This window comes from Mus caroli, unplaced genomic scaffold, assembly GCF_978045245.1.
Source record: "Mus caroli unplaced genomic scaffold, Mus_caroli_1 scaffold_5, whole genome shotgun sequence".
NCBI classification, from domain to species: domain Eukaryota; kingdom Metazoa; phylum Chordata; class Mammalia; order Rodentia; family Muridae; genus Mus; species Mus caroli.
Window position 1 is genome coordinate 57443278 of NW_028227260.1, and position 13662 is coordinate 57456939.

At 32.1% G+C, this 13662-nt stretch overlaps 1 protein-coding gene across 1 annotated transcript in view; it reads left to right on the forward strand.

The window, feature by feature from the left end:
• Rps6ka6 (ribosomal protein S6 kinase A6) overlaps positions 1-13662 on the forward strand; it is a 141508-nt gene that overhangs the window by 93683 nt on the left and 34163 nt on the right. Inside the window, exons 9-11 of the mRNA XM_029473708.2 lie at positions 1109-1188; positions 12200-12306; positions 13061-13098. Of these exons, the coding sequence (XP_029329568.2) occupies positions 1109-1188; positions 12200-12306; positions 13061-13098 (225 nt within the window). The remainder of the gene's footprint in view (positions 1-1108; positions 1189-12199; positions 12307-13060; positions 13099-13662) is intronic.

Below are 13662 nucleotides of genomic sequence, written 5' to 3' on the forward strand. Positions count from 1 at the left end.
TAGATGAGATAAAGGAATATCTCCAGTGATCATAGGCTACTATGATAATTTATATAAAATATTCAGATGTTTATTTACAGGGATAGTATTTTCTGGCTCTAATCAAGAGAGCTAGCTATGTAGTTATATTAGTTAGGTTCAACTATTTTGCAATACTTAAGTGGTGAGATTAGTAAGAATCAGCAGAAATAATGGGGGAGGGATGTTTGGAGTCAGGCATTTATGAATTTGAATCATGTCTATTGGTAATGTATCAAAGAGATGTATAGATATGATTTTACTGAAGATAAATAGATCAAAATAAAGCATTAATGCAGTTTACTATACCATTTAATTTTGTGCATTTAAAATGTAACATGTACTGATTTATTTTTACTGTAATTTTTGACAAAAAGTCTTTTAAATATTTATCCAATTTATATAAATTACAAGAAATTCTGGCTCCTTAATTATTAATTCTTTCATAATATAATGGAATAGAAGTAGCAGTATATTAGAACCTCTTTGAGTCTCTGACATGCCATGAGATTAAGAATAAACCCCTATTGGGACAAAATACTGTATCAAATGAAGTGGGCTGCAGAAGTGAAACAAAGTCATAATTTCTAGTATTGTATAAAGAATGAAACTGTGTAAATTAATATGCAAAGGAAAGCGAAATAAATACCACAAAAGATGCAGGAAGTACAATTAAACCTCAAAAGTAGCTGTAAGTTTGATGGAGTGGGAATTAAAGATGCTATATGGAAATGTGATGAATTGGGAGGCTCTGTAGAGGAGGTGACCATATTTTTGAGATTTGTAGAATGCAATAGATAAGATTGGCAGACAAATTTTGGCAGCTACACTAGAACAAGATACTTCATTATCAGGAAAGTTTTTGTGGTAGAGTATTTTTGTAAAGCCACATGCAAAATTGAATATGTCGTGGAAAGGAATATATACATACCTATTTTAATACTGGGTTAAATAGTGGGTTTTATTTTGATATATTATCTAACAATGTTAATATATAATTGTTTAATGATATTTGATAATAAAATTGCAAACATGTTCATATACAATTATGGCAGAGTTTAACTGCTACAACATTGTGGTTTGTAATTAGCTTTTCAGACTGAAGGGAAGCTGTACTTAATATTGGATTTCCTCAGGGGAGGAGATGTCTTCACAAGATTATCCAAAGAGGTGAGAATTTCCTTATAAATTTGTTAGTATATTTTATTCAAACAAACCTAAAAAAAGTTATGTAATTTTCCTGTAGAAATCTGAAATCTTAAGCTTTTTATCACTATATATAGTATTTAATGATATGTCAGTTGATGCTTTATTATGTGCCTTTCAGATCATCTCAGACTCCTAATAACTTTTCTCTGAGATGAAAGAATATTAGAAAGAGCTGAATGATGTAGATAGGAACAAGCCTAGACTTTGGCTACTCAAGCTACCTAGGTGTAGTGTTTAACTTAGTCATTTGAAGTGGACTTACTGAGGTATAATTGACATACAATAAATGGCATAATAAATTACACAATTTGATATATTTTGCATTTTCATATAACTGTGAGATCACTATTAAAATAAAATATATTATTGCCAAAAATTTGTAATGTATTCTTCCCATCCCAACCCTGTTCTTTCTGCTGTCACTGTTTGGTTTATGTTTTCTAACAGATTATAGAAACAAAATCATAATATATTTTCTTTTTGTCTGGTTTAAATCATTATAATTATTTTGATTTATCCATGTTGTTTGTGTGCCAGTTCATTTACTTTTATTGGTGAGCAGTACCCATTGTATGGATGCACCATGTTCTGTTGATTTACTTGTTGATGAATGTTTGAGTTATTGCAGTTTTTGGATAGTACCAATTAAGCTGCTATAAACATTCATGTACAAATGATTGTATTGACATATGTTTTCATTTTTCATGGGTAAATATCTAGGAATATAACAGCTGGGTCATATGGTAGGTGTAAGTTTTACTGTGAAGACATAGCTGAACTGTTTTTTCCAAAGTGCTTATATAATTTTTACACTTCAAACAGCGGCATATGAGAATTTCAGTTGGCCTCACATCCTTGCCAACACCTGGTATGATCCGTTTTCTTTTTTCTTTCTTTTTTTTTTTTTTTGTATGTAGTTTTGTTGAACATCTGGTAAATATATAGTGTTACCTAATTTCTGAATTTCATCACTAAAGACTAATGATTTTGGGCATCTTTTTCTGCGTTTATTTTGTGTCTATCTTCTTTGATAAAATGTTTAAACATTTGCCCACTTTAAATTGAATTATTTGTTTTCTTCTCGAGGTTCCAGAGTTTCTCATATAGTTTAGATGTAAGTCTTTAATCATATTTGCTGTTTATAAAAGGTTTCTTCTGGTTTATACTTTGCCTTTTTAGTCTTGTATCTTTTGAAAGCAGAATTTCTTATTTATAATTTTCCCATTAAATTAATTGTTTTTAATATTCCATTTAAGAATTGTTGACCTTATTCTAGGTGAAGATTTTCCTGTGTATTCTAGAGGTTTCTATAGTTTATATTTATAGTCTTAGTTAACTTGGGGTTATTTTAATGTGTAGTTGTGTGCAGCAGTCTTTTTAAAATAGATAGAAGTTTCCATTTTTAGCATCATGGTTAGAAAAAAATTATCTTTCTTCACTGAATTACCTTATAATTTCGGTGAAAATCAGATTATCATGTATGTGAAGGTCTATCTTTGGGTACTCTGTTCTGTTCAGTGATTCATTTGTCAATCTTTGTAATAGTACCCCTCTGTCTTGATGACTGATTCTTTATGATATATCTACAGGTCAGTGATTACAATCCATAAGCCTTGCTTTTCTTGTGAAAATTGTTTAGGCTCTTATAGGTCATTTACATTTCTTTATTAATTTTAAAGACAACTTCCCACATTTTAAATTAATACCTACATGAAATTTGGCTGGAATTTCACTCAATGTGGAGATCGGACATCTAAAATACATTGAATTTTCTATAAACATGGTTTCTCTTTCCACTCCATTAGCAATTACCTAATTTTAGCAGTGATTTTTCCAGCATATAGGACTCACACATCTTTTGTCAGTTTTCTTTTAGTGCTTCCTGTTTAATGATGAAAGTAGAATAGTTTTTTTAGTTTAATTTTCAGTGGGGGAAACAATAGAGTTCCTATATTGAGTTTGTATCTTATAACCTAGTAGAATTACATATTCTGGCTGCTTTTTATGTAGATGTCAAAAGCTTTTGTATTATTTACTTTTGACAAGGTACTTTACTTCTTTCATCTTTAGATATCATGTATTTATTTCTTTTATTTGTAACCTTGCTAGTATTAGCTTGAACTTTCATTCTGATGTTGAATAAATTTGATGGGAGCAAACATTCTTATCTTTTTGTTGCTTCAAAGTAGAGGGAAGCTTCATTTCACTGTAAAACGTAAAGCTATACATTTCTGTATTCTTTATTGGGTTGAGTTATCATCTTATTATATTGTGGGGAGATTTTTTAATAGATGTTACATATTGTCTCATGCTTTTAATAGAGATTTTTTTCCTGCTTAATTTATGATATGGAGAATTGTGAAATGGTAACCCAACCTTGTATTTCTGAAGGAATGCCACATAGACATCAGGTGTAATTACTTTAAAATATTATTGGAGGTGTGCTAAATGTTTAGTACATTTTGTGTTTATTTACCTTTTAATATTTTTTTGTTTTTATTGTATGTGTATGGGTGTTTTGCCTGAATGTGCCATGGGCCCCATGTTGAGGTAGTGTCTGTGGAGACTGGAAAGGGGCATTATATCCCCTGGAGCTGTAGTTACAGATGGTTGTGTACAGCCATGGGGGTTCTGGGATTCAAACCTGACTCCTGAAAAGCCAGCGCAGCACTAGTAACTGCTGAGCCATCTCTCCATACCTATAACTATTTTCATAAAACAGTGTTTATTTTGTCTTATGTTTTCCACATTTGTTTGCTGTATCAACAGTAATTCTTGCTCATAAGTTGAATAAGTTTTTTTCTCAGAATAGGATTTTTTTCTTCGACTTTCCAGTAGAATGTATTTAGATTCAGTATTAATTGATAATAATGATTGATAGAATTCATTTGTGAAGTCAATTCCACTGGTAAGTTGTTTTGGCCAAAAAAGTTCTTTTTGGTAAGGTGTTTAGCCAGAAAGTCACTTTATGTAGTAGATTTATAACTACTGTTTATTCTTGTGAGTTGTGTGGGAGCTTGTGTGTTTTAAGGAATGTATTTGTTTCCTCATATTTGTAGCTATAGGTTTTGTGTGAGTTATTTTGTTGTTGCTTTTGCTGTGTTCCAACCAAGAGGAACTTCTAGAACAAAGAGTTTATTTTAGCTAGCAGTTACAGGGGGAGAATACATAACAAGAGAGGCATGCAGCAGGGGTAGGAAGCAGAAAGTTTTTGTCTCACTATGGAAGTGAGGCAAAGCTATAAATGTGCAAAGCCTGCCCTGATATTCTTTCTCCAGCAACATTTCTTGTCCTAAATGGTTCATAACCTCTTCAAACAGTGCCGACAGCTGGGGACTAGGTGTCAAATACACGAACAGGTATGAGATTTTGCATTCAAACCACCACAGCTGTTTTTATCTTCCTTATTATCTTCTCTCCTAGTTGAAGGATCCTTTTTTATGGATGGCTTTCACTCCTTATGGTAGTAGTTTGTCTTCTCTTCTTTGGCCCTCTTGGCATTGTTAGAAGTTTATCAGCCTTATAATTTTCTCTTTATGATCCAAGCTTTGGCTTCATTGATTTTTGTTATAGTTCTATTTTTTTTTCTTTTATTTGTATTAGTCCTTACTTTGTAACTACTAGCTCTGTTATTACGTTGAAGGCTTTCTTCTTTTCCAAGTCAGCTATTTAGGATTGCAAAGTTTTACTTTTAGTCCTCCTACTTTGGCCCTTTTACTTCCTCTAACATATTTTCTCACTTTTTTAATTTGACTCATTGGGTGTTTGAAAAGATAATATTTAATTTATGTATATGTGGTTATTTTCCAGACATCTTTCTAATATTAATTTCTAATCCAATACTACTCTAGTCATAAAGGATACCATTTAATAACCTGACTCCTCCTGAATTTGTTTATACTTACTGTATTCTTTAGAACATGATATATGTATGTATTGGCAAATGTTCCATTTGGGTATGAGGAAAATGTAATCTCTTGTTGGGTGGTGGAAGACTCATTAGATAGGAACCAACCTGTTGGATCACGTTGGTTAGTAGTGGTTGTTTTACAAATGGAAAATGAAATACATACTATACTTGATTTTATATTTTAGAAACACATGAAATAACAGATTTGTATATTTCTCCAATTTGTACTTAAGTTTGTTTTTGTTGTTGTTGTTTGTTTTTTGGGTTTTTTGGGTTTTGTTTTTTGTTTTTGTTTTTGTTTTTGTTTTGTTTTGTTTTGTTTTGTTTTTTTTGAGACAGGGTTTCTCTGTATAGCCCTGCCTGTCCTGGAACTCACTTTGTAGACCTCAGAAATCTACCTGCCTCTGCCTCTGCCTCCCAAGTGCTGGGATTAAAGGCATGTGCCACCACTGCCCGGCTCTACTAAAGTTTTAAAGAAACTTTTATGGGTGATATTCTTTCTTGATAAAGAGTTGATGTCATTATTAAATGATTTACTTTGGAAGTTTGATGACTCTTTTTAAAAAGCGGCATTGGCTCAGTATAATCTTTTTTGTGTCTTCACTTTAATTGTAGTTTTACTTGTAGCAATTAAGAAGTACTTATGGCATCCTTGATTATTTTTCCAATTTGAAAATGTGGGTTTTTTTCAAGTAAGGTACTAGACTTATTACATTTAATATATGATTGTATATTTTGATATGGTAGTCTTTAAGCCTACCATCTATCTCACTTATATTGTAATCAATTACAATAATAATTGCAGTTTACTAACTTGGTAGTATTAACTAATATCTCACTTTGTTATTTTGTATTTCTGTTAAGTTTTATAATGTGAATTTTTTATCTTGGGGTCAGGAACATATGGTCTTAATACCTACCACTTGCCATATTCATTAAATATTTTTCATGACTTATTTTCTAGCTCATTGGCAGCATACTTGCAAGGTTTTTCTTTTCTCCTTCCTTCCCTTCCTCCCGTCCTCCCTTCTTCCCCCCTCTTTCCTTTCTCCTTTCCATCCTTCCTTTGTTTTTCTAGAACTAGTAGATACTATTGTGGACTGATGTGAATTCAAGGCTTTCCATTTCAGCCTTCACCATGCTGGGGTTAAAGGTGTGCACTACTACATAGTTATGGCTTTGTATTGGATGGTAGCTAGATACTATAAACTTCACTTTCTTGCATGATAAATTTTTTGTCATTTTGATCATATAGGCTCTTTTTATCTTTAGTGCTGAAGAAACAAACACTGAGCCTCTCATATGGTAGGAACCCACTCTCATATTTGCATGTACCCCTCAACTCTAGGTCTTGCATTTAAGCTTTCTCACTTAGGACTAGGACAACATTTAGCATGGGGTTAATTTTTCTCTCTTTTCAAATGACAACCTTTCCTAATTACTGTAAATGGCATCCTTGGAATTATGATTTATTACCTTGCTTTCCAAACAAGGCATGTCTTTTATCTTCTTGAGCTTAGTGGGTTCTCTTAATCTTTTAAGACTATAGTTTCTGTTGAGCTCAGGTAGTTTCTATTGATCCATAATTAAGAATTCCTTATATCTGGACAGTCATAGTAAAATTTAATGGGCTAGATGATGAATATTTTTGTGCTTCTGGAAATACACTGATGCTTGCTTGAAAATATAGAAATAGTTTTATCTTTTCATGTCTTCCTTTAAAATGTGTTAGAGTGGACTTGAACATTTAATTAGAATTAATTTTGATCTGCTATTAAAGCAAAGTCCTTCTGATTATTCCGACTCTATGTGTGTGTTGTTTTCTGCTCTAGTTGAAGAGAACAAGCAGCTATTTATGGCCCAATGTGAATTGCAAGGATTGTTTTCTTGATGCTCTTCCTGACAGCATAGTGTCCTCCTCCACATGTACTATGTACTCCATCTATATACTTGGAACTGTTTACATATCATGAAAGGTCATTCTGAAGTTTCCTTTGCTTTAGTACTCTGAATTCTTTTCTTCTCCAAGACTCTTGCCTCTAACTCATTACTTCAGAAAACCTCTGAGCTCCAATTAAGATCATCTCCCTATAGTACTACTTGGAAACGTTCCAGGTAGTAAGCTAGTACAGTCATAGGACATACCACATTTGTTACTCATATCTCAGTATTTCACTGTCTTTTGTTACTGGATGTCCAGTGTCTTGAGAAATATCATTCCATATATTTTGTCCTGTGTTTTGAATGTTTCAGGCAGGAGAATAGCTTCTGTTTTTGTCCATTTTATTTTGTTTTGAAATGATCGTCTCTTAGCAAAGTTTTAATTGGATGACTGTAGTTCAACATCCAACTTCCAGAATTTATAATGTTGAGTATAGGAGAGTTACCATTGATCCCCAGAGCTCTAGGACTTGTGATAAAGGAACAATGTATTTATGACACGCTAGTCAGTGCTTAAGTGGCTGAGGTCTCTGGCTTTTATCTGTCTACCTCCAGTGCAGAACTTGGCATGCATGACCATATATTTTGTACTGTAGGTCATAATTTAGTATGTAATAGGGTCTGTCTATGACTCTCATCCAAGGGAAAATTTTAAAGAAACTTATAGAGGGACAATGGTATATCAAGGCTCCAGCATTCATTATTTCTTATGTTAGATTATAAATTGTCACAAATGTTTATGAAAAATTCTTACCTGTAGTCATTTCTAATTTTCTTTTAAACTCTTCAGACTTCCATTCTCGATGTGGGACTATCTAAACTCATACTAGCACAGAGATGCAGTCAGTAAGTTTTCATTCCTAAGTCTGGAATATTAGGTAAGAGCAAGCATTTTAAATGCATTTCCCAAAAGACAATAAATTAGTTTACTTATTGAATAGACATTAAAAAACTGATTCAGTGATTAATTCTATAGGCAGCTTTTTATAAGTAGTTGATTGTTGGTTATACTTCACTTGTGAATAAAAAGTTGAGTAATCCAAACTGAAGAATTATTTGTGCCTTAGAAATAGACTTTTAAAATTCATTTTAGTATGTATTAAGAAATTTTATGTTTGTTCCTTAAATTAAAAAAAAAACCTGCCTCAAATTTTCTCTCTGAAAATGCACACAGACACATATACTCAAATAAATTCATACATAAACACATAAAATTCTGACCCAGAACTTTCTTTTTGCTATTATCAAGAAAATATCTTCTCCCTTCATAATGATAGTGTCTTTTTCATTTTCTGCCATGTCTGACTCTATAATAGAGGATATATCTTCTTTCTGGAACTTACTTTTCTTATCTATAAAATAAAGATGTGTATCTCAGCAATTTGTCATAGATATAGAATTATATGTTTGTAAAGAAAGTTTGAAAATAAAATTGTATTTCCAATACAAAAAAGAGAAAATATCTTCAAATTATTATTGTAAAGCAAACATTTTTTGAAAACTTCATTTACTAGTTTAATAAAATTCCAGACAAAATCTCAATAGAAATCTGTGTGTTTAAAATTTACAGTATAATTTCACAAATTATCTACATAAGGAAGCACATGCCAAAAATGTCATATGATGTGTACTTTTCTTAAAATTTACTTTTTAGTCATTTGATTTTTTTGAGACAGAGTCTAGCTATTAGACACAAGCTGTCCTTTAACATAAAATCTTTCCTACTGCAGCATCCTAAGTGCTAGAATTATAGGTGTGTTCTACCATAACTGTTTTTTTATCTACTAGAAAGTTTCTGTAAGACAAATTTATAGTTTAAACACAGGATCAGGAACATATTGTATAAGCCATGAAAAAATATAATATATATATATATATATATATATAATACACACACATATATATGTGTGTATATATATGTATATGTAAACACATATAATTATGATTAAAAGATGAATCATATATTTTGGAAAATTGTTTAATGAAAACAATTTATGAGAATTTAGCTAGATATTTCAAAAACAATATAAATAACTATCTGTACCACACACCAAGTGAATTTTACCTATATAATAGAACTGTATCTTAGAAGTAATCACTATATCCTAAAATAAAGTGCAGCTGTGTTTTTAGTTGTTTATCATTGAATGGACATTTAGTAAGCTTTGAAGTAATAAGGGAAAAAAGAAACATAAAATAAATTTGACTATAAAAAATTAAGAACTACTTATGAAAACCAGCACATATTTGAAAAGCACTGGAAATTAATGTGATAAAGACATTTTTAAGATTTATTTATTTATTTTATGTATAAGTACTCTTATCTGCATGTACACCTGCATGCCAGAAGAAGGCTTCAGATCCCAGCAGAGATGGTTGTGAGCCACCATGTTGCTGGGAATTGAACTCAGGACCTCTGCAAGACATGATTTCTTAATACTTTAAGGGCTTATATCTACTGAACAAAAGAGTAGGTTAATGGAAAATAGACAACAAATTGCTGGTACTTCATGAAAACTGGAAAGGCCACAAGGTATGAAAAACTCCTTGGTCTATGAATAATGATGTCATTTAATAATGATCATAAACAAGTTTGAAATATATGGTAGTATGCTTATGATATAGCATTAACTGGAAACAAAGGAGACTTCTATATAATATATGTAGTATCAATGTGCATATCTTAATGTATACATTCCCATACACACTTTATTAAATCACGTGTTAATAATGTTTTTCCTTTTATTGGAACCTTAGGTGACTTTTTCTTTTAAGGTAGGTTATGAGTAGGATAGTTAGCAAATTTGAAATCATTATTAGCCATGAACCTAAAATAAGAGGGAAATATACTCTAAGTGAGATACAAGTGGCTTCTGGGGAAAAGGTCATATTTTAGGGACAAGTATTCCTTAATTCATATCCTATGTTTCCTACTTACTAGTTTTTACTTTGAGCAAGTTACTTAGTTGCTCTTAATCTCATTGTCCACGTATGTAAGATGTTAATAATGGCATAGTATAGAGTTTTTGGAAGACTGTAACAAAGGAAAGAATACATAGTTCTGGCACATAATTGCGTCTGGTACATAATTTACTTTTTAGTAGGTTTCTTATTTTTGTGAGGCTTTCTACAAAGACAACATCAGGATAAGACTATATGTTTGACATAATGTATAAGTAACCTAAATGATATTTAGAGTTTTGTCATAGATTGGATTTCAGCGACCCTTTGATTGTTCTTTCACACAAGTTAAATGAGTAAAAAGTACTTTTATTCTTAATAAGTTGAAGATAATGTTTTTTTATACTTTGATTATTAGAATAGTCAAAGAAATATCCCTGAAACTTAGATAACAAGTAATGCTAACTGTGTTTGCTTCTGTTTTCCTAGTAGCATGAAGCTGCATTGTGAAGTACAGTGACTGTAATCTAAATGGGCAAATTTAACCATGTGCTATATTATTCAAATTTGAGCCTTCCAATAAGCCAGATTTCAGTATTGAAAGCAGAAGAGTTCTAGAAAAAGCTATTTTGTTCAATCTGAAAACCCTTGATAGTTCTAAATTTTTTTTTTATTTTTATTACATATTTTCCTCAATTACATTTCCAATGCTATCCCAAAAGTCCCCCATACCGCCCCCCACTTCCCTACCCTCCCATTCCCATTCTTTTGGCCCTGGCATTCCCCTATATTGGGGCATATAAAGTTTGCAAGTCCAATGGGCCTCTCTTTCCAGTGATGGCCGACTAGGCCATCTTTCGATACATATGCAGCTAGAGACAAGAGCTCCGGGGTACTGGTTAGTTCATAATGTTGTTCCAACAATAGGGTTGCAGATCCCTTTAGCTCCTTGGGTACTTTCTCTAGCTTCTCCATTGGGAGCCCTGTGATCCATCCAATAGCTGACTGTGAGCATCCACTCCTGTGTTTGCTAGGCCCCTGCATAGTCTCACAAGAGACAGCTATCTTTGGGTCCTGTCAGTAAAATCTTGCTAGTGTATAATTTATGTCTAATGGTTGAGTAGTTGTAAATGTGTGTATAGATTAAATACTCAACTATGAGTGAATATTGATATAACCCTGTACTAATATCTCCATATAGTTGTACATTTAGGTCCATTTAAATGAATGTCATTCTTAGAACAATGATCCTAGTTAAATATAATAGCTATTGGTTGTATTTTAAATATTAAAAACTCAGGTCCTGAGGGTTAAATGACATGTCTGATGCTAAACCTCTAATTCTGATTTTAAATTCCATATGCTTTTTACGTTGTTTTAACATCTTTATTCCCCAACACACAAAGATTGAGATATCCAGTGTTATTAAATCCGTAAACTTTACTTCCAGGTGAGAAGAGTCGGATCCGGTTTAGGTCAGATGAATGCTTAAAATTCTAATTTAAGGGTTATTAATTTCACAACTTGTTGTAGATTAGAACTTTTGAATTAGTGGATCTAAAAGGTGAAATTCCTGAGAAGTGCTACTAGGTGGTAAAGGAGAGAATAGTAGAAACAATGGAAGTACACGTGTTGAAGTAAAATATCCCTAATACGTCAATTACCCTGATTGAGTATAGTCACTATGTCAGTGCTCTGTATGAAAATTAATATTGATGTTTTGAGATTCATTAAAAACCCACATTTGTTGAAATGCATTTAATCTGAGATGGTATACAAACAAGTTGTGTTTCTGGAAGAATTATGTTTAAATTGCTAATATTTGTAAAGAAGAATTTTCTGTAGACACTAATATCATTTATCTAGAAAAGTTCTCTGGGGATGCTAGAGGGATGAGGCGGGAGTAGGTGGGTGGGTGTTAGAGCACCCTTTTAGAGGCAAGGGGGAGGGGCATGGAGTGAGGGGTTCTGTAAAGGGAGACCAGGATGGGGGATAACATTTGAAATGTAAACAAATAAAATGATTAGTAAATAGAAAAACAAAAAGAAAAGTTCTCTGCTATATAAATGGTTGTACCAATCACAAGAATTAACTATGCCCATTTTCTTATAATTTGCCCAGATTTGTCTACTGATTGTTTAAAGAAGTAATTAAAAAGTACATATATAATATACATAATATAGAAGAAATATCAAATGATATATTATTATTTTATTTTAGGTTCTTTTTACAGAGGAAGATGTGAAATTCTACCTTGCAGAATTGGCCCTGGCTTTGGATCATCTACATCGATTAGGAATTGTTTATAGAGACCTGAAACCAGAAAAGTAAAGCTTTCTTCTCCTTTTGTATCCAAGCTATCAATATGGGCTTTAAAGATTTTAAGTATATTGGTTTACTCTGTGTGCTTCTATGTGTAATTATGTACACATAGGCCGGGTGGTGGTGGCGCACACCTTTAATCCCAGCATTCGGGAGGCAGAGGCAGGCGGATTTCTGAGTTCAAGGCCAACCTGGTCTACAGAGTGGGTTCCAGGACAGCCAGGGCTACACAGAGAAACCCTGTCAATATATATATATGTATGTATGTATGTATATGTATACATACATGTACACATAGAAGAAATATGCTATGACATATGTATGGAGGTCAGAGGACAACTTGTAGGAGTCAGTTCTCTCCTTCTATTATATAGAAGTTCTCTCCTTCTATTATATGGCCCCCAGATATCAAACCCAGTTTGTCAATCTTGATATCAAGGACCCATCTGCTAAGCCATCCTGCCACTCTACCCATATATACTATAAAATATATGTATGTGTGCCTATATATGTATGTATGTATATAACTTCTTGCACTGAAATGTATTTAGATATCATTAAGCTTTTATCAGTTATATGAAAGTCAGTTATATGAATGACACAGTTACATAAAATTTACTTGTACAAAATAATCTTGATAATACACTTTATTTTAAATTAATAATTGAAAATTTTCCAGTGTGTTAAATAGTGCCTAATTTTATATTTATGCTTTTATGTATTTTGTTTCAAATATTGAACATGAATTTTGATTTACAGCATCTTGCTTGACGAAATAGGACATATCAAGTTAACAGGTATTTAAGTTTTCTTATATACTACTAAGCTCATATGTAATTATTTCTTACATTTTAGTTCATATTTTTCTATGCCTGCTATCGTTTTTAGTCTTCATTTGTGATACTTTTTTTTTTTTTTTTAAATTTGTTTATTTTATATATATGTGGATACACTGTCAATGTCTTCAGACACACCAGAAGAGGGCATTGGATTTCATTACAGATGGTTGTGAGCCACTATGTAGTTGCTGGGAATTGAACTCAGGACCTTTGGAAGTATAGTCAGTGCTCTTAACCACTGAGCCATCATCTCTCCAGCCCCCTTACTTTTTTTGTAGTTAGTTGACCATGATTAATTTAAAGGTTATATAGCTTTCATGTATTGAGTACATTTAAAAATTCCACAGTAGAGGCACTGTCCTAATTTAACAATATTTTAGGTAAAAATAATAGATTTTAGTTTTATTCTAGACTAAAATAATTAAGTATGTGTTACATCTGGAAAAAAATGCAATAACCTCCTTTTACCTTCCCCTAACTTCTCAGCAGCCTGTTCTAGCCACATATTTTTTTTTCTTCTGA